This window comes from Propithecus coquereli, unplaced genomic scaffold (genome assembly GCF_000956105.1).
Source record: "Propithecus coquereli isolate 6110/MARCELLA unplaced genomic scaffold, Pcoq_1.0 Scaffold218, whole genome shotgun sequence".
In the NCBI taxonomy this organism is placed as follows: Eukaryota; Metazoa; Chordata; class Mammalia; order Primates; family Indriidae; genus Propithecus; species Propithecus coquereli.
In genome coordinates, this window is record NW_012146967.1 from 3,684,392 (window position 1) to 3,706,674 (window position 22,283).

At 42.4% G+C, this 22,283-nt stretch overlaps 1 protein-coding gene across 1 annotated transcript in view; it reads right to left on the reverse strand.

Annotated features, from left to right (window-relative positions):
• Positions 1-22,283, reverse strand: part of LOC105810673 (glycosyltransferase-like protein LARGE1) — a 287,436-nt gene that overhangs the window by 7,339 nt on the left and 257,814 nt on the right. The window contains exon 7 of the mRNA XM_012644703.1: positions 1,495-1,666. Within this exon, the coding sequence (XP_012500157.1) occupies positions 1,495-1,666 (172 nt within the window). The remainder of the gene's footprint in view (positions 1-1,494; positions 1,667-22,283) is intronic.

Genomic DNA, 22,283 nt, shown 5'->3' on the forward strand with positions numbered 1-22,283 from the left:
TATTTCCAGAGCCAGGCCTGGGGCCTGACACCCAGTAGGAATGCAATAAATGCCTGTTGAATAAATGCCTCACTGAACACTGAACATCAGCATAAAAATATGAATAAAACACCACATAATTATAGAAAAACTGCCCCCAGTGAGTTCGATGTGATTAGAAGAGAAAAACAAGCAGAAATGATAGGGGAATTTGAAAGAGCAGCCGATGAAAGTCAAGACACACACATTCTGACCTCAACTCTGGGCAAAACCCTGCAGCCCCAGTTTGTGAAATGAAAGGACAGATCCAGGCATTAGAGGAAGCAGAGATCAGGGAGGTGAGACACACTCGGTTTCGACAGTTTTGCTAAATGATGTCTTTGTTAGTGTCATTATCGGCACAGATAAGAAACGTAAATTTTAATCCTGATGAGGGAAAAGAGAGTCCCAGGGATCAGAATGTCATCACCTTGATTTGCTGAGGATTTTCAATTAGCCCAGACCTAAGAAGCCCTGCGAGGGATGCAGGCAATGCCCAGGCAAGGAATTTACCCTCTGTCCATGAATGGCAACAGAAACCAACAGGAACATCCAGTGATTTATGAAAATGCTGTGGTTTAAAATTCATTAAGTGGTATTTCACTGTGATAGGATAAGGAGCTAAGAGAAGAGGCAGAGAAGACTTTAATTGTAGAAGCCAGAGTACAAATGAAAAATGAAAAATAAAGTGAAAAAGAATAATCTCACCATCAAATTTCTTTCTTATTATATTCATCCAATATAGAAAAGAATTTTAAAAATAATATAATTTCAGGAAACACATTTGGGAGAGGCGTATTAAACTAATAACCCCAAATTTGCGCCAACCTGTCACTTCTCTCCTGTGTCCACGCTGGAGTTAAACAGACCGACTGGACTCCCAATTTCCCACCAGGTACTCTCATATACCTGGAGGCAGTAACGAGAGTTATACTAACAGCTACAAAGAAACCAACCAGACTAGAAAGAATGTCTTCTAAAGCCAAACATATACACCTCCTTGAAATGATAAACCACAACATTAACGGAAGCAAAAGCCGTAAGAACATTTTCAAACATGCTATAATCAATACCCATCTCCACCACCTCACAGCCTTTCTTGGCAATCAAAATATCATTTGACAAAAAGAGAAAACCAATAAACACACATCTTGACACAGGTATGGGATCACTCAATTGTCTGCATACAGAATACACATTTCATATTTATCGGTTCTAAAGCAGCCTGAATTGGGTTCTTCCTATGAAAATAGACCTTACCTCTTCATTTACTAAAGAAAGGCAACAAATACCATATTTTTCTCTAACATGTTTCAAATCGAAGCAGAGCTGATATTCAACCATATCGGTAAATCCTTAACCATTTCATTAGCATGACCTCAATCTGGTGACCTCGCCTATTTTAAAGAACACAATCACTATTCTTGGCATGCCGACACCTACAAAGGTATCAGAGAAGAGCAGAGTTATAGTTACCTTTGAACTTGTGGAACACAGCCCACAGCTCCGCAATGTCGGTTGCGAAGGTGATGTCCGTGTCAAGGACGATGACTCTCTCTAGGTTGGCAGGAAGAGTCTTGGTCAGGACCAGCTTCATCAGACCATAAATCCCAGAGTAATGTTTGTTGGGGATCCAGGAAACTTCAGACTAGACAGGACAGGGCAGAGAGGGAGTTGGAGAAAGGAAAAAAAAAAAATCACTATGTTAATTCTTTACATAAATATTAAAAATGGTGGCTGGGAATAAAAAGTATCCAATAAAAATCTGAATAAATGAATTAATTTTTTAAAAAGATTTGTTTATGTAATTTATATTTTGGCACATGAAGTTTTTTTTTTGGAAGAAAATGTATCTGAAACAAGCAAGAGAAAAAGTAATAGTTCTAAAACAATTACTACATGCAAACCCTATGCTGAGATTTTTAATAAAATTTTGTTATTAAAGAAATTATAAAGGTCCACTGAAGAAAATAAGGATATGAAAAAAGAAGGCATAAAGGTACAAAAATTGCATCGTACTATATATACTTTTTGTAAGTAGTACCTAATTGTTCCTAGGTAAGTATATTTCTTTAAATCATATTCCATTTCTGTGTCATTAAAGATTAGTGCACAATGGTATTGTTCAAGCTTATGCTTATTTTTTTAAAGCTGTGATTGAATAGATTAGTATTGCTACCTTCTCTTTATTCTCAGATAAACCCACAAGGAGGACCTGGGTCATAATCTATGCAACATTCTTCACCTTGACAGCAATGGACGACACACACACACACACGGCCAGAAAGGAGTAACCCACGGGGTGCTGACACTGTAATCTCACATGATGTAATGGAACAATCAATGTCCCACAGGTGGGTAGAGTCGTTAGCAAGCCACACACCTTGGCACCATTCGGTATAAAATGGCAAGGCTAAAAATAAAACGTAACACCAGCATAACAAAAGCTTTCCTATGTGCAAGATCATTTATGAAGATCGCCACGGGCAGGGGCCCCATCCTAGCTGCTGTGGGGAGTTCCCACGGGATCCAAAGCACACTTCTTATTTTCAAGAGGTTAACACTTATAGCAGAGCTCTTTAATGGGAAATATGGCCACTTTATCAGGATTACAAAAATATTCATCTCTTTTGTTCTTATAATTCCACGTTGAGGACACTGTTTTATTTTAAAGTCAAATCTAAAAACAAAAAATTGGAGGGGACGGGCATATACACAAACAATGAGTGCGATGCGCGCCTCCCGGGGAATGGACACACTTGAAGCTCGGACTTGGTGGGGGGAGGGAGGGCAAGGGCATCACACATAACCTAATCATCTGTACCCCCATAATATGCTGAAATAAAAAAGGAAAAAAAATTGAAATTTTATTCCCAAAGATGTTTATCACCATGTTATAAAAGTAAAGAAATCACAACCAAATGCCCCAAATTGAACTATTAATTAAATCATAATACATTTTTTTCTGATAGCATACTATGTAATGGCTCAACACAATGTAGATTAAGATGTAATTAAAAAAAAACTTGCATATGATGTTAAGAGGAAAAAAGTAAGCTTAAAATTGCTTTTGTTTAAAAACCACTATGTGTCACAAGACAGCATGAGGACACATTCACTAGAATTTATGCAGGGGAAGAAGAAATGGAAGCAAGATATCGGATTACTAATAGTGATCATTTGGGACTGATGGGAGTTTCTCTCTTTCTCTGTGAACACAAATATTTATGTGTATATACACACACACACACATAAATTTAACTGATACACTCTTTCCAACTTTTTAAAATGAGCAACTACTACTACTGTAAAAAAAAAAAAAAAAAAAAAAACTAGGCACCACATTCTTTGCAAACATACCATGATCTGGTTGGTGTGGTGACGGTGGAGAAACAGGAGCCCAGGAGGGGTGTAGGATGCGACGCGGAAGGACTCCCCATGCCCGCGCCTGCGACCTGCTCCGTCTCTCAAACCCACTCCATGTGATGCTTTCACCTGCAGGTTTATCTGGGAACCTCGTTTAGCTACTCCGTATTCTCGGTTTTGCAAAGGTCCTTTGCTTACGTGAGCACAGTTTTGACCAAAAAAGAAAAAGGAAACACAGGGATGGACGGAACCATTCACCCTGTGTGAGTATCAAGGACGAGAATCACCATGTCTGGAGTCCCTGTCACCCTGTACCCAGGCAGCATGGAGGAGGGAAAAGGGACAGGAGCTCAAAGCTAGACTCCAGAGTTTGATCTCTCTGAGCCTCGGTTTCTTTACCTGTAAAACAGAGATGATGCCTGTATCACAGGGTTGGTGCAGAAATTAAAGGAGTGCAGGACTCAGGAGCCTGGTACACAAAGTACACTCAGCAAACAGAAGCCCCCACCTTATTCCAAATATTTCCATACTGATGTTTCTTTTAATGCTGCATACTGAATGCGGGGGTCTATGGGACATAGGAGAGCACAGGACCTTGGGTTCTGGAGTCGGACACACCTGAATTCAGATTCCAGTATCGTCACTTAATTGCCAGTCACCTTGGACAGGTTTGCTCGGCCTTTCTGAGCTTCTGCCATTTGTAAATGGCAGTTACTTACATGTGCTTACTTCATCGTATCACTGAGGATGTGGGCGGGATCAGAGAGCACACTCACACTGGGGAGTCTAAGGAAAGGAAAGGAGTCTAAAGGGACTATTTATGTAAGTGTATGCAGAATTAGGGGCAGTAACGTAGACCGTGCGGTTACTCAGGGAGGCGGAGAGTACTTGGGGCCATTACCACCCCTAGGCCAGAAGGGCCAAGGCCATAGCTGTTGGAAACCAGAGGGGGTGGCCATGTGAATAAGGCCACCTAGCAGGGGCAGCAACCTTCAGTCGAGCAGCACAGGCAACCCGTGGCAACCCACAGGATAGAACAGGGAAAAAAATCTCAACCTCACTCTGCTCCTGCCCACCGATCTCCTGGTAGGGTGTCCCTCTAGCCAACCCATATGGAAGCCACAGGGAAAGTGAGATGGGGGACAAGATCTCTACGTGTCAGCCTCATGGGGCACAAAGAGGAGGAGAAGGGCGAGAGATCTGGAGGGATAAACCTAATATAACCAGCAGAGTCCAACTGTTGACACAGGACAGAAATTAAACAAATGATGGCAAGATCAAAGCACAATGCCTTATACATACTAGGTGCAAAACACATATCTGGGATAGATGGACAGACGGACGGACTGAGTAACCAATGGCAGGCAGGCAGAGGAAGGAGACTGATTTGTCTACCATCCCACACCAGGCAAGATGCAAAGCTATCAACAGAATCTGCCAGGGGAAGGTTTGTATTCTTTCCCCAAACGCATTCTCCTTCTTTTGGAGTCAGCTTCCTGACTAGCTGTCACCTTCAGATCTGAGGACTTAGCGAGTAATTCCCTCCAGTGTACATTATAAAACTCTTCCTCATGAAAGCACTGGCCTTTGGAACTCAGCTCGGTTTCTTCTCTCCCCGGACAATTTGCCTGAACTGAAGCTTGGCAATCATCAGGCCATGCTGCAGAGCCGTGCTATTTAATCAGACCTTTGATTAACTTACTAATCTATTTTGGTTACCATCAAAGCAGGAGAGCTTGGTGGAGATCGAACACCAGAGTGTTGGGTTAAGCCGTCTAATTAGATTGCCCTGACTCTCAGCTTTATTTTTAACACGCATGTGAGGCTCTCAGATGCATCGCAGAACAGGAAGACTACAAGAATAAATTAATCTCAACATGAGCCCAGGCCTGAATGTCACTCCAGGTCCCCAACTTAATACATAATCAAGTAAGCCCAAATGTTCAATCAGAAGTGAAGGAGGCATTCGGATGAGTTTGTATTCAGAAAGAAAGCCACAGAAAGGGTGGAAAACTAAGGAATCTGGGGGAAAGCACTTGTGGTAAGAAACAGGTATGCCTATTATATAATAAAAGGCTCATCCTCTCAGAGGTAGTGTGACATCTGGCATGTTTGTCCTCTTCCTCTCTCCACACTCTGCTCTTCCTGCAAGTCTCAGCTTAGAAGTCACTGCCCCCGTCACCACCTCCCCACTGCCCCAGGCTGGGTTAGGCTCCAAAAACAAGCTGTTCCCTCCCTCTAGCACAGCAGGGTACCACACTGTGTTTAACTTTCCATGTCTCTCTCCTGCGCTTGACTGCAACTCCCTTAGGCAGGGATGATTTCTTTATTTTACTGTGGCAACAACATAGTAATTACTCAAAAATAGTTTGATGAATGTGCATGACCATGAAGTCAGCCAGGCCTAGGTTCAAATCCTACCCTTGACATTTTTCTCACCTAGGAGCAGAAGTGTCCATAATTGCTAACGTCCCGGGTCAGTAGAGTACAATGGAGGAGGCGTGGTTTGGCTTTAGAACTGATTCCACTTCTAATGAGCTGTGTGACCTTAGGAAAGTCACTTAAACTTCCATGAGCCTTAGTTTTCTCATCTGCAAAATGGGGGCTTATAGTATGCAGTTCACGGTATTGCAGGGAGGATTGCACGCATCTGGCTTCATGCTGGGTGCACAGTGGGCCTCTGCTAAGCCCACTTCTCTCTTCCCAGTGAACGTCTGTCAGCACCGTCACAGGTCAGATGATTTAGGTTTTTGAGCTTGGTAAAAGCAGGGAATTATGTAACCTTTGACAGTAAAGGGGAAGTCAGGAATAGAGATGGTTTTATCAGGGGAAATAAGTCACTTATCACTTTTCCTATGTTCCTATACGAAAGATTAGCAAAATCACTAACTGAAATCTGGAAAATGCAAAGCCCCTCCAATAGATATCCAAATCACACAGCACATTCTTGGTTTGAGGAGGAGGAAAGGTCAGTGGGAGTGGTCACCCATGCAACCTCTTGAGTCGGTCTCTTGATGCCATCTCACTCCCACCCTGCCGCAGACTTCAGTCCAACAGGGACGTAAGGGCATGGGGTGAATGGAGAGAAGAACATCCTCAGAGGAAAGCTGAGCAAACCTGCAGGGCACCATGCAGATTTACCCAAGAGTGTCCTATAGAGACGACAACACCTGGCAGAGCAATATCCTACCATGCTCTTCATCATTATAAACGTGCCAGAGGGTTCACGTAATTAAAACGATCATAAAAATGAAAGTTGGGCTTATTTTAATGGACAGACTATTATCCTTGCAATGGCTATTAATAATTCTAAGCAGCATGGTCTAAGCTTTAATTAGCAAAAATGCAATCATGCCCAAGATTACCACCTTACCTCATGCACTTAGATAAAGGAGCATACAAGTTTTAAGGGCTTTATGTCAGTGGTGGCTGGGAGACGTTCTCAAAGGGAAATTTACCTTACTGAACCTTCCAGTTACTCGGTGGACCCTAAGGGGAGTTTTTATGAGATGTCGCAAGCGATTCTAGGTTCCATCTGGTGCTGGGTGGTCCACAGAAAAGTTACTCAGAAAACCTGACCAGAATAGTGACACAGCATGGAGGCAGAGGGCTGGACTGCAGACATACCTCCCGAGGTGTGAAGGGAAGCCATGTCTCCATGGTGACGCCAAGTTCCTGACCTTTGATAGACAAGGGAAAGACATGAGAAGAGGCTGGTTTTGTCAGGAAATGAGGCCCACTTCTCCTGGAAAATGCTGATTTGCAGGAGGCATTGGGATGCCCCAGTAATGGTAACACCAGAAAAAAATACCCAGCATTTACTGGGTATCAGGCATTGTGGTAAGAGCTCTCTATGTACTATCTTATTTAAATCCTCCTAGCAAGCCTAAGAGCTGGGTATTATTATCCCAGCACCCGAAGTCTGGGTGTCCTTTCCCTGACCCCAACTTTCAGTCCTCCAGCCCTAGATACTCTACTCTGTCTCTCGTCCCCTCTTTTCCCATGGACACTGGCCTATTCAGATGTGCTCTCCACTCTCTGGATCACTGCAGGGTCAGAACTGAGCCTGTGCCTCCACCCAGACCAATCTTCATTCACCAAGAAGCCGTTTTTTTCAGGGCAATTAGGTACAAAAGCCTTAGAGTGAGGCATTCCTGGCTTCTAAATTTCTCCGGGCATTAATTTTCTCATATGTAAAATAGGGATAACAGTAGCATATCCCTCTTCCTTCCTAGGGAGTTACTATCTTTGTAGTCTGTAAGATTTCCTCCAAGATACTGGAAATATTTATTGCTCAAAATAGATTTCTTACCCATATCAACATTCTTCTGTGGATTACAAATCACCTTGACACGTTTTCAAAAATTAAAGAAAAAGTCATCCCAGCTGCACAATGTTTGAAAAGACACTTGCCTTTTATGTTGTTTCTGAGTGGTTGTCTTGGCAACCAACCTGTACATTCAGAACATAATTGTTGAGGAATGGAAGGAGGGGAGCTCAGGTGGGGCAGAGACTCTGGGAGATGCCTCAGAGGAGGACCACGAAATGAACATGAGCTGGGGAGTCCAGCTGGCCAGATTAAAATTTCACATTCCACCACCATCACTCTGGCAAGGTCACTTCTCTAAGCCTCAATCTGCTCACCCAGAAAATAAAATAATACAGTATTGCATAAGGTTTGAAAAAGCATTAAATGAGGTAGGAGAACCAAGGCACCACATGATAAGGTTCAGCATGAGCTTCTAAAATGGTTAACAACACACACTGGAGTTTGTCTGGCTTTGAATCCTGGCTCCATCATTCACTGGTTGGGTCACTCTGGGCAAGTGGTTAAATCTCTACATACCTCAGTTTTTTCATCTGTAAAATGGGGACATTTACAGCACACACCCCACGGGATTGTGAGAATTCTGGGGTTATATATAAGCATTGGCTATTGCTGTCAATTGTTCATATGATTTATTACTAATGATACCTAGAGCAAAAGATAAGATTCATATCTATTAAAGCATCTGCATCTGTATTTATCCTTGCCAGCAAAGAGAAACTCCAGTTGAGTTCTGTTAAAATCATTTAAATAAACATTTATGGAACACTTAACATAAGCCAGGTACTGAGGAGGGCAAGGGGCCAGGGTCCGCTATGAATAAAACATGGCTGGTGCTCTCACGTAGTCTATAGCCTAGTGGATATTCACTATCCATTACTGCATAACAAGTTGCCTCAAAACGCAGCAGCCTAAAACAGCAACAGTTATTTATTATCTCACATGGTCTGTGTGTCAGGAATTTAGGAGCACATCAGCCGGATGGTTCTTTGCTCGTTTCTCATGAGGTTGCAGCCAAAACGTCAGCTGAGTCTGCAGTCATCTGCATACTTCCTTTGGGCTGTGAGATCTACCTCTAGGATGGCTCCCTCATAGGTCCCCGGCAGTTGATGCTGGCTGTTAAAAGGAAGCCTCAGTTCCTTGCCACGTGGACCACCCTGGAGGGGTGCTTGAGTGTCTTTACAACGTGGTGTCTGGCTTCCCTCACAGTGAGTGGTCCAAGAGAAAGAGAGGATGTCGCACCCAAGCTAGGATGTCTATAATAACTTGGCCTCAGAGGTGACATGGTATCACTTCTGCAAGGTCTTACTGGTTGTATCAGTCAGTTTATGCAACGTGACAAAGGATGAGCCAAGGGTGTGAATGAATACTAGGAGATGGGGATTACTGGGTACCATCTTGGAAATTAGGTATCACATCTGTAATTATAGAACAGTATGGACTAGATTGTGATAAATGCCAAGGAGAGCCATCCTTGGTGTCTATGGGGGATTGGTTCCAGGGCCCCCCTTGAATACCAAAATCCACAGATGTTCAAGTCCCTGATATAAAATGGTGTAGTATTTGCATATAACCGACGCACATGCTCCCATACACTTCAAGTCGTTTCTAGATTATTTATAATACCTAATACAATGTAAAAGCTATGTAAATAATTGTTCTATTGAGAAGAAAAAAAGTCTGTACATGTTCACTATAGACACAACCATACTTTTTCTTTTTTCAAATATGTTCAGTCCTAAGTTGGTTGAGTCCAAAGGTATAGAACCCACTGTATACAGCAGAGGTCTAGCAGAAGGACAGTTAAATAGGAATAGAAAAGAAAGGAGAGAGAATAATCAAGTAGAGGCGTCGGAAAGAGATGAGCCTAAAATTCAGTCTTGAGAAATGAATTGAAAACTGAGTTTCTCAAATTTTGGGAGAAAAGTATGATAGGAGAAGTACTAGCCTCAATGAAGGCACAGAGATAGAAACACCTATGTGCGGGTAAAATAACTAGAGTTTGATATACTTAACGGTAAAGCCTGGAGTTGGAATGACGGAGAAGAATACAGCATATCAGGAAAGGCCAAATGCCGGAGAATACCGTAGGCCACGCTTAAGAGCATCGGACAATATCCTAGAGATAGTAGGGAAGGCAAGAGGATTTTCATTAGCAAAGAGATGTGATCTCATCTGTATTTTTAGAACACATTCTAGTGACTCATGGAGAAAAGATTAACAGAAGGCAGCTGAGAGGCATCGGAACCCTGCAGGAAGCCTACTGAAAATGCAGATTCCCAGGATAATACCAAGAGGTGACGATTCATTAGGTCTGGGTCAGGGCCCAGAAATCTGTATTTTGAAGCAGCGCCCCAGGTGATTCTAAAACAGGTGTCCTCAGATTACACCCTAAGAAATGTCAAGTGAGGAGACACAGAATACAGTATTTCTCAAGGTCTTCTTGGATGACGCATTTACACTACATCAACAACCAACTTACTGCTCAGAAACAAGTCATCAGCTAACCCCAAGCTTACACGTTCCGCCTGAAATTGACGCTTTGTTGGATGTATAGGGAGAGAAGACATTTCTCAAAGATTAATAAAAGAAAGTGTTGATGTAAGATTAGGAGTAATTCTTCACATATCTCTGTACCTCATAGGTAGTTTATGACTCTGAGATCAAGAAGATTTCCTGGCCGTACTTCTTTTTAAACTCGGAAATCCTGCTTCAATAAAAGCAGCGCTAGGTCAGCTACAGTGAAATTCTTAGTAACCAGCATCAACAGGAGAGCTGAATTACATATGTCGCGTCTTTCTACATTCGCAACTTAGAAGGAAACCTTGTAAGAGCCTCGAAGCTGGTCTTTGCAGGTGACAGCAATCTCCCCTAAGCATCAATGAACATGTATTCAGCGCATACAACCCTAACCTCAAATAAGATCATCTGGCTTCCACCTAAAATGCTCATGATTCAGAAATCTACCGAGAAACCACCGTCCACAAACATAAGTAATTCTAGAGTGATGACAAAGGCACAGTGAGTTCAGGTGAACGTGGATCTACAAACACATCCGTCCTCACGTCGGTGGCACAAAACCCCTTCCTCTCTCGTCGCCTGGCAAGAGGCATCCTCTATTTAGCTTTGCAAAGCTTAAGGGGATTGGTCACTGGAGCATTTACGGATTGCCTGCACATCCCTCAGTACTTTATATTATGAAATGGAGCATTTCAAAGCACTGGGAGTTCTGATTTGTGAACTGGACTGTTACAGTGGTTTAATTTCCTGAAATATAGCTGCCTTCTTAACTAATAGATTTTTCAATGCACTGAGGAGAAAACTGCATTAGCTCCTGTGTAGCCTGGACTTAATATTTTTAGAAGCTGCAATTCTTATTACAGGGCACAGTATGTATTTATGTGTGCATACTTAGCATAGCGTCTGACGCAGAAGGCACTCAGTGAATAGTTTTGAAAAAGCAAAACAATACAGTCACACAAACAATGCTTATTGAGAACCATTCCTCCTAACGGGGACATACTGGTAAACCCGCTTCATTCATTTGTCATTCATTCATTCATCCAACAAACAATTCAGAGACTTGCAAGTCTGAGGCTCTGTGCCAGGTGACTGCTTTGAGGGAATAACAGCACCGTTTGGGGAGACATAACAAATAATTTCAAAAAGCATCATCACAGCATGCAGCATAGTCGTTCATCCTAATAGCGGTGGGAGTGGGAGAGGCTGGGGGATGGGATGGCGAAGACATACAGGTGGCTTTGGTGTTCTAGTTCTAAGCCAGATGGCACGGTGTTTTATCAGTGTCTGTCCTGACCTATCCATCTGCGGTCTCTGTCTGTACATGTGTATTTGCCTGTCGTGTAAAGACATCACTGGCAACCTCAGGGCAAGAGTGAGGCCTAGAGAGAAGATGGGCTGGTTCAGCTGGGTCCCCCAACTCTACCTCGAAGTTCTATGTGCGTATGTGGATACATGTGTGTGTGTGCTCACTGTCGTTCCTCGGTACCCACGGGGATTGGTTACAGGACCCCTGAGGATACCCAAATCCACAGACACTCAAGTCCCTGATGTAAAATGGAGTAGTATTTGCATAAACCTACACACATCCTCCTGCATACTTTAAATCATCTCTAGATTATTTATAATACCTAATGCAATGTAAATGCTATGTAAATAGCTGTTATACCGAACTGTTTAAGAAACAATGACAAGAAAATAAATCTGTACATGTTCAGTACAGACATAAGCATCTATATATTTTTCCAAATATTTTTGATCCTCAGTTTGTTGAATCTGTGAATTCGGAACCCACAGATACAGAGGGCTGACTGTATATGTACGTGTGTATATATAGGTATATCTACATAATACATATATATATATAATTATATTTAACTCTTGCTGAAAGTGCTAAAAATGGAGATAATCATTCTGCTGTTAAACGTAAGGGGGAAAAAAGATTTTTGTTTCCCCATTACCATAAATGTACTCTATTATTACTGTATGCATTCTTTTTTTTTTTTTTGGACACAGAGTCTCACTGTCACCCAGGCTGGAGTGCAGTGACTCAACCATAGCAGCTCTCACTGCAGCCTTGAACTCCTGGGCTCAAGCAATCCTCCCACTTCAGCCTCCCGAGCAGCTGGGACTATAGGCATGCACCACCATGCCTGGCTGTTTTTTTTATTTTTTGTAGAGATGGACTGTTGTTGTGTTGGCCAGCTGGTCTCAAACTCCTGGCCTCAAGTAATCCTCCTACTTTGGCCTGCCAAAGTGCTGGGATTACAGGCATGAGCCACGGTGCCTGGCCACATTCATTCTTAAAAGGAGCAAAAATTGGTTCTTGTGGAAGCAAAAAACAAAAAAAAAAATCAGATAGTCCAATGGTTTGGTATTAAAATCTCATGGAATTTAATTGAGGAGGGGAGTCTAAAAGGCCTGTGGGGTGTATGTGATAATTTTAAAAAAGAGGTGGAGAATCACTGCTCTAGAGGCTCATACGACACAAAACTAGCCACAAAAGAGAGAAGTGTGCAAAAGCACACGAATACAGCAAAAACCTGATTCCAGATATTAGCATCTGCTGAATCCAGCAGTTCTTCCGGTCTTCCTGAATTCAGCCGAAGGCAGCTGAATCAGAAAACACACTTCTCTGTTGTCAAGTTCATCTGGAGATTTGGGGAGCAATTTCTCTCTCTCGTCCCCATTCCTGCTTTCCACTCTTACCACCCCCCACACAGGGACCCACCGAAAGGGCAGCCACACAGCCTGCAATTAAAGAGGCACCACACTGCTCTGCATTAATGAAGCGCTTTGCTTTCCATATGCAGAGGGCTTCGTAGCACTTTGTAGGTGAAGCCCTTGCCTGTGACAATCTCTGTTCCCAGCTGCAGGGATCCACCTTGCAGGTGAATTTCACTCTAAGCACATGGGACACATGGGAATCAACTCTCAAGCAGGTAAAGAGGGTTAAGGAGGATGAACCAGAGGTAATTAATTTCTGGCTGGTTTAAAAACCGTTTTCTTTCACAACACATGGAAGGCAAAACTCTCTTGGGGTAGTAAAAAGAACCATAGGAACAGCTTGTCAATGGCAGTCCGGATTTCTTCTGGCTGACAACCTAGATGAGCCTCTATCCCTGGTCACCCGGAATAGATGACAGCTTCACTCAGCTCCTGTAATACATCTAATAAACATTAACCAAAGGTCTTACTGCAATTTCAACTATTTTAACCTTAACCTTGAAGCCCTGCTTCGGAAGACTTACACTGTGGTTATATTGACATTCACCCCCCACAACAGGCCCTTGCTATTTAATATGATGGTTGTCAAGGAAACCCAATTTTGAGGATAGCTGTCTAACCTGTCGAGATTTAGAATTTATCACACATGAGAATGCAGAAGGAAAAGAATGTCACCCTGAGAAAGTACTACAGAAGATGGTACATGGTACAAGATAATTCCATTATGCCTTTACTTCCACTTGGGGATTTGGCTACAGATCAAAGGAATTCCTAATGCTGTAAATCTCCTTTCAAAAAAAAAAAAAAAAAAGATCACCTAATTCTAAAAGTGACTCATTTATCTAAACATTCTTTGTGTGTTCCGAATTCTGTACTAGACAGTGAGGAAAGAGCAGCAAATGCAAAATGTTCCTGTTTCTTAGAAGATCCCAGTTAAAAGGGAGAGATTATTAATATTATATTTATGATAATAATATCACATTTGTTGAATGCTTACTATGTAACAAACACTGTACTAAAGCAATTTATAAATATTATCTTTTAATTTGAACAACCCCATAAAGTCGACATCAAAGAAATCACACAAGTATAAAGAATCACAGGAGCTGGGATTGAAAATCAAATTTGCCTCTTTCCAAAAATCTTAATCATCAAATATAACACTGAAATGATCACTGGGCAATGAAAGTTATATGCAAATTCTTTACTGAAATGCTTGGGATGGAGCAAAACTGTGCCCAAAAATGGAAAGCAAGATTAGAAAAGACGAAAGTGACCACTAGAATGAACTCCTATTTTTGGCAGACATGAACCAACACAGTTACAACGAATACAACTAAGGAAAAATCACCTCTTCCTTGCAGTACAAACACTTTCTCAGTACGAATGTTTCTCCAGTCTCTACAGGACTGTAAGTGGCCAATAACATTCTACTGAGAAAACTGTTAACACCAAAAATAAAAAACACAAAAGGTAACTTGAAAAAAATATGTCCAGATCCAAAAAGATTGTTATTAATACAATGGATTCTTAACTTCTGTTCTCTACCACCTGAAGAGTGTGCCAAGGAAAATCTCAGCCTCTGATGCTCAGCCTTCTAAAACTAATGGTCAGCATTTGAACACTAGGGAGGGTCCGGAGCAGAAGCCCGCTGGAGTCTGGGTGTCCTCCAGGATACTGAGGAAGACCAGCTGGAACCACAGTCCAGCACTGGCCGCACAGTGGAATCTCAGGGGCCACTAAGAAAAACTAAATTAGGACATCTAGTGGTGGGGCCTGGCATTGCTGCTTGTTTTAGTTTGATAAAGATGACAAGTGATGCCAATGTGCAACCCAGATGGCACCTAGCATTGTTTTGGGGGTGTTGTTCTGTTTTCCTAACACCTATCAAGTGCCTCTCATGTGCAATTGAGCCTGAGGTACACAGCAGTTGGGGGAAATGAACCAACCGAAAAATTCTAACTAGGGAAAATCAAGACCCCACTTTATGCTTAACTCTGTAACTTGACTTCTTTTCTGTTGTTTGCACAGACATCGCCGAGTTTCTGCATGGTGTAATTCTGCAATTCCCCGGGAATAGTTAAGCCTCCTTGATCTGGAAGCAGCATGGAATAACGGCAGGCGCACTGCGCTCAGCGTTTGAAAGCACACGTTGGGATGCAGTCCGTCCCCTTCTCCAAGTCTCCGGGGCTGCGTGTGTGAAGCAGACACGAAGCTGCCTCCTTGTTCTGTCGGACTGAAGCGGGATGGTGCACGGGGAAGTACCAGCGGAGTGCCTGACAGAACTGAGCCGCCGGTTCATTCCAAGTCTAGAAGGAAGGAAGGTTTCATTACGTGACAAGTGGAATAAAGGCCTGAGCCTGATCACAGCCTGTGAGCTCGAGACGCTAGTCCTTTACCTCTCTGTCAACACGTGTGATTTTCTCTCCTCCTTCATAATGGCTGGTTTGGGAGGGCAGGGCTTATGGATTAATATTATATATATATATACACACACACGCGCGCACACACATATATACACATACGCACTCTATATATAATGCAAAGGCAACAGGCACACCCTGGGACACAATGTACATTAAGTAATAACACCGTGTTAATAATAATAGGGGATGAGAACGGGGAGTTTCGGCAATGCTATTATGCCTATGAATAAGATGTTGATCACTGCTTGCTATTTTCTCTTCAAACATATTATTTAGCCAGTAGTGAGCAGATTTAAAACCCACTGGGGTTCTTGAATTCAGCCTGGCTGAGTGGTTAAATCCAATGAAAATATCCTAGTTAGATGAGTTTTTAGCCCAGGAAGTCGAGCATACAAGAGGATATTTAACAGGTTGGTTTGTGAAGATGTCCACCTTTCAAAAGTGATAATAGGGATGATGATGATAATAGTAATAATGAGGTATGTGCAGCATTTTCTAGCTTGTGATGCAAATTTCCACCTATCATTTCGTTTGATGCTTGAAATAAGTCTGTGAATTAAGCAAGGAAGGGATTCATATCTCCATTTCACATGTAGGAAACGAAGACTCAAAAACATCATTGTGTCAAATTGCACAGCTTATAGGTGGTAGAGTTAAAACTTACCCCTTCTGACCTGCAGGAAAATCGCTGTTATGAGGCTGAGGGCCTCTGACACCACCACTTAATGCTTGGGCTTTATCACGGGAAACAGATGGAAGTAATAGGTGGTAAAGCATCCTCTACTGTTCTTAGGCAAAAAAACTCACATTTAGATAACTATGGGCACCTTTTCCCAAATTCAAGCTGGTGAAATGGTACAAGGGATGAAAATCTAAAATGTTTCCAAGTTTCCTACTCAAAGTTATCCTTGTTTTGAAATAAACAAAGATATTTTGTTTATTTGCCTTGCTTTTCATGCTTCAATAGGAGAAGAAAGAGAATGTGGCCTCTCAGTGTCCCAAAGGAGGAAAGAGAGTTAGGAATAGCCATCACCACTGTGTCCACAGGTGAGGTGTCCAGTGCATACAACACCATATGGTTCATGTGGCTGGGAATAAAAGGACATAAATCCATTTGACTGGTCTCTGACTTCACTGGCTTCAATTTCCCACCTCATTGCCTTCAAAAGAATCACAGTGCTTGCCTAGACAGTGAGGCCACCCTGAATTTTGTCAGTTTCTAATACAGGGGCAATTTTGCCCCCAGGGGATATGTGGCAACAAGTATGAGCACTTCTCCACTCTGGCCAGCTCTAGTGGCACAGATTATACTACCCACCTGCCAGCTCTAAGTGGACGTCTAGACGGCAAATAGAACTCCTGCTCTTCCTGCTAAAACTTGCTCCTTCCTCAGTCTTCTCCATCCCTCCCCCACCGTGCACCCACCAACTTGCTCCAGAATTCTAGGAGTCGCATGTGATCCCTCTCTCCCACATCCCAGATTCACCTGTCTGCCACATCCAACGTGTCCAAACCCTGACAAGTCAGCTGTTCAAATCAACCTGCTTCTCCTATAGTCACCTGCATAGGATGAAGGCAGCAAACACTTTTGTACCTTCTCTTTGGGAACTGTCACAGGGTAAAATGGTAAGTCTGGAGAAGATTACCAATCTTATTCTTTCGTGATTTTCTACTCATCCACCACGTCTACTGCCCTCAGGATCCACATTGTCACTCGGTCACTGGACTTGAGAACATTAAGGTCAGGCCGTCAGGGTGTTGGGCTTATTCGCTCATATTAGCAATGCGTCACGGGACACAGAGTTGGCATCCTATTGCTAGTTATCCTATAAATAAGAAAAACAGAACCTCAGGAAGGCATTTAACAACGCCTGTGCCATTCAGCTCCATCTTCTGCCCTCGAATGCACTGAATAGGTCAGGCTCATTGATTTTAAACTGGATTCCGTATACTGTAAAATGAAAGTTCAATTTTCCAAATACAAGGCCAGTTAGGTCCCCACTCATCCACTACATACTTCTTTCGCCTTGTTTAGTCTGTGGGTAGCTCACTGGGGCACACAGACATCTCCCTACATAAGCATCTTTTGTTGTAGAGATTCACCATTTTTACCTTGGAAACTCCCCTAGCGCTGCCCAAGATGCAAACAGTAGGCATTCGATTTGTTTGCTTGTTTTTAATTAAAATATGGACATATTATGTGGATACCAAAGCCTAGAAGATAAAAATTAACTCATTTTTTTTTTTTTCCTTTGGGCACCTTTAGCAGTCCTGGGTGATAGTTTTAGAGATTTGGATTATCCTCAACTATCAAAAATGTGTCCCCTTCGTAAGTGAAGAACAGAAGGAAGAAAGATGGTATAAAAAGAAGAAATGTATTTCTTTCTTTTTTGTCAGAAAAAGTTTAACGATAAGGATATGAACCATTATAGCGAAGCTCAGCAGATCTAAGCAGGCAAAGGAGTCTTGCTTGGGAGCAGGTACTCTCTTCTTTAGGCAACGGAAGCCTGTCATTAATTCATACCGCAGGACAAAACGCTCTCACACCTTCTCTTCAGCTCCTCCTCAGACCTTCCATGTTCTTGACTAGGACGTACCCAGCATGGGGAACACCCACTCTGTCACTCTCCACTTCTGGATATCACAGTGGCCCCCAAGGCCCAGCTCAAAGTCCCACTTCTGTGAATTCATCCCCAACTATCCGCTGGTAACTGAATGGCATTGTGCTGTTCCCCATTTCATTCATTTTCACTTATTCTTGGAGAAGATATTAGCTTTTCTACGTCCGAATTCTCCTGGAATAGTGCACATTCAGCAAATCCTTATCTACTAACTGATTTCTACCAAAGTACAGACCTGAGTTACCTCCTGTTAATCAGGTGAGAATGCAGCTACCTATTAATTAGAATTGGCGCCAGGTTTTCCAAGCCAGCTGGCTTCCTTGTACTACTGAGAAAATGGAAACGCTATGGCAGTCCACCCGCCTTGATCTTGGAGGGGCTGGGACCTTCCCCACGTACGTATTCAGTGCCGCAGACATCCTAACGGCGTCATGCAACTCAAACTCCAAACTGGCTAACTCAGAAGTCACAGATTAAAAAGAGAGAGCAGAGGAAAGCAACACGTACACATATCTATTATCCTGCTTCCTAAGGAGGCATTTTCTTCTTACAATAAACCTCCAAAGGAAATGTGAGAGACTCTGTTGGTTGCCTACCCACAGCTAAACTTCCAATTCTCTCCTGAGAGCATGAAAACACACAGGTGCGCACACACACAGAAAGGGTCACTCTCTTTCTCAGTCTTCCCTGTAGACAGGACACGTGCCTGAGACAGGATCCTGGCCAGTGCACCCGCGGGGTGTCTCCTGCAAGATCGGGGGGTGGGGAGGAAGAGTCCCTCTGGAGAGAGAGAATGAATATATGAATGTGAGAGTAAGGCTCTCTCTCTTCCTCCCCTCTGTCCTGGGAGGAGCTGACTGCTGGATTCACTACAACCTCCCCCTGTGACCACAAAGAGTCCAAGAGACTCCCCAAGACAACCACCACCAGTCCCGGAACTGGCAACCAACGGGCTTGTTGCTGTATGAGAGAAATGAATAGATTGCGTAAGCCACTTTTACTCGTGTTATTTCCTTTTTCTAAACTTGCAACCAAAAACAATCTAATTGATATGAGATCACCGTATAAGAGGCTAGGAAACCGACTGCATAGAGAATGCAAGGAGGGAAATCGCTGTGGTTGCAAAAGGATGCAAAAAGCAAGTCCTAGGGACCTCTCCCCACGGTGCTCCCTTCTGTGTCCCAGGAAGACACCTCAAATATGAGCCAGGTAGAAAGTGTGGGTGCTGTAGTGCACACAAAGCCGTGAGACGTTCTTTATATTCTTTAACCAGATTCTCACCAGTGAGCCCCTCTTACAGAAATGACCTCCCCCAAGGCAGCCCCCTTCACACCCAGGCGGGCTGGATCCCATCTTACACTGCGTTCAGACACCCCTGAACACGCAGTGCCGCCCCACGCAGGGTTTCTATTCCTGTTACCCATCTGTTTGAAGTCATTACTTTCTCCTTCCTTCCCTCCCTCTGTCCCTTTCAAAGTCTAGGGAAAAACACATTTTAAAAAATTGTACTATAAAAATTTTGTAAAACGCAATCAAAGGAAAAAGAAACATTAGAATACCTGTACCCAGAGGTAACATTAAACACTGCCATATGATCTTCCTTCTTAGATAATTATATAACTATAGAGACATCATTAAAAATTTTTTTTTGGGGGGGGAGTCGTTTTGTATCCTTTAACTTAATATTACATCACAAATATTTCCTGTTTCATTTATTCAAGCAACCTTCAACTTTGTTATTAAATCAATAAAAATCTTATTTAAAAAATGATTTTGAAGTGCTTCAAATATCCCAATGTGAAGAGGTACCATAATCTATCTACCCTTTCACCACTATTGGGATTTAGGTTGTATCTAAGGATTACTATTGCAAACAAATAATACCTTGATGAAATCCTTTGATTCCATCTCTATTTCCTCAGGGCAAAGAACTTGTGCATCACAGATGCTATATATTTTTTGAAGAATCTTGATAGACATTGCCAAAATATTAAAAAGAAAGGCTATTCCGATACTCATTTACGACAGACGCTTCCATGAAAGTTGGTCCTAGTGGATCCTTGCCAGTAAAAGGTAACAAACATTTTAAAGTCTTTGCCATTTAAATATAAAAATATTATTTCCTATTTCTCTGAATATTTAGTAATGTTGTTATATTATTCCATATTTTATCATTTGCATTTCTTTTGTAAATTCCTTCATTCTTATCCTATACTCATGTTTCCATTTATCTATTTTTCCTATGTATTTGTAAGAGCTCTTTATGTGTTATATGCTATATCTGTTTTGAGTATAATTTTCCCAGTTAATCACTTGCCATTTCATTTTGTTTGGGGCTGTTTATTCAGAATTTAGCCCTTGATTTTTTTCTATTCCAATTTATCAAACCTACTGAAGTTTTCCTTTAAATTTTTTTTCCATTTCTCTGGAGCATAAAGAAAACTTCCTTACCCTTAGACCAAGTTTTTTGTATTTTTCTTCTAGTTTTGTTTAATGTTCCTGTTTCTAAAGATAAACCTTTATCCTATCTGATCTTTTCCCAAATGCTCAATCTTCAGGATAAGGCCTTTTGCCCTGTGATCCATTCATTCTCTACAGGTTGGGAATTCTTCCTTAAGTAAGAGTTGACAAATACTCAGAACATAAATTATCACTCCTTTTTATGTTCACAACAGACAAAGGTAACTGCTCCTGGGACTCTCCCCAGTTGAGTTGAAAAAAGCCTCAGAATCCTTCCCAAGACTTCTGCATTCAAACATTTGGTCACAAGCCTGGGCAGCAGACAGACTCTATCTCTACAAAAAATGAAAAAATTAGCCTTGTGTGCTGGCTGTAGTTCCTCGTGTGTGGCTGTAGTTCCAGCTAACTGGGGGCTGTGGCAGGAGGACTGCTCGAGCCTAGCAATTCGAAGGTGCAGTGAGCTAAGATGATGCCACTGCACTCTACCCCCAGGCAACAGAGTGAGACCCTGTAGCAAAACAACAAGGACAACCAAAACAAACACGTGGTTAGAGTCAATTACTTGCAAGCACATGCCAACAATCGGGACGTGGAGGAAGGAGCAGAAGAGCCCTCCACATGAACTTCACACCACAGGAGGAAAGTCAGACGTGTGACCAACAGTCCCGCACCAAAGGTATTTAACAAATAAGTACCCCATGATAAACGGCATGAAGAACAAAGCACAGGTGGCAGGTAACCTACAGTAGAGGAACCCAAACATTAACAACGGTGGGCTGAGAACAATGTCCTTGAGAATGTGGACTGACCTCGAGGACAGACGGGGATTTCTACTTCAGGTACCGTGGTCAACTAGGTAACCCCCAAAACCCTCAAAGTGAAAACTTTTTAAAAAGCTAAGAAATTATATGTGTGTGTGTGTGTGTGTGTGTAAAACTTGAGTGGGCATGAAAACAAAGCTACAAAAATTAAAAGTCTGAGTTGGAAAATTAGAACATAAGTAATTCTACCAAGTGTTGCCCTGAGGGCAGCAGCTCTGGAACTTCTGCTTTCACTGCTGCACTCCTGGGGGGCCGCAGGTCCGTGGCCCGGCTTACTGAGGAGTCCAAGAGAGGACACCTGCGTGGTTGGAACCCCAAATTGTATACTCTTTGTATCAAGGTCATTTAGAAATAAACTGCACTGCATGGAAGGGAAGAATAGGAAACACATTGATTTTTACCTTCATGGCCACTGAAGTAGGGGTGGGGAGATCTTCCCTGAGAATTAGCGCCTTCAAGTTGTACCACACAAGGTGTATGGTCTGAATTCCAGCTACCTGTTAAATCTGACAGCCCTCAAGTGCAGAATTTAATTCAAAGCGATTAGGACTGACAGTGCCTCAGGCAACTGGCAGCGATACATGCAAATCTCCTTTGAGGCAAACACAACATTGTACCTCAGTCTTTCCTAAATCAGCACGCAGTGTTGTTATGTGGCTGCACTTCCAGGGAGGGTTAAAAGCCCAGGCCCTGGCCAGGCTGAAGGGCCCAATTCCTGCTTCCGCCACTCTACCGTTAGTCTCTCTTCTCAAATTCCTCCTCTGCAAAAGATCATCACAGCACTAACTTGTTGTTCTGAGAATTGAATGAGATAATCCACATTAAATGCTTCAAGCTGTATCTGGTACGTGATAAGTGCCTAATAAACGTTGCTTATTATTGTTATCTTACTACCATTTTTCCATGTATATTGTACACATCTTATTCATTGTATTATTTTGATTGTTATTATTTACCCGAGGTTTGCCATCTTCTTATATATGGAAATTAATTAATT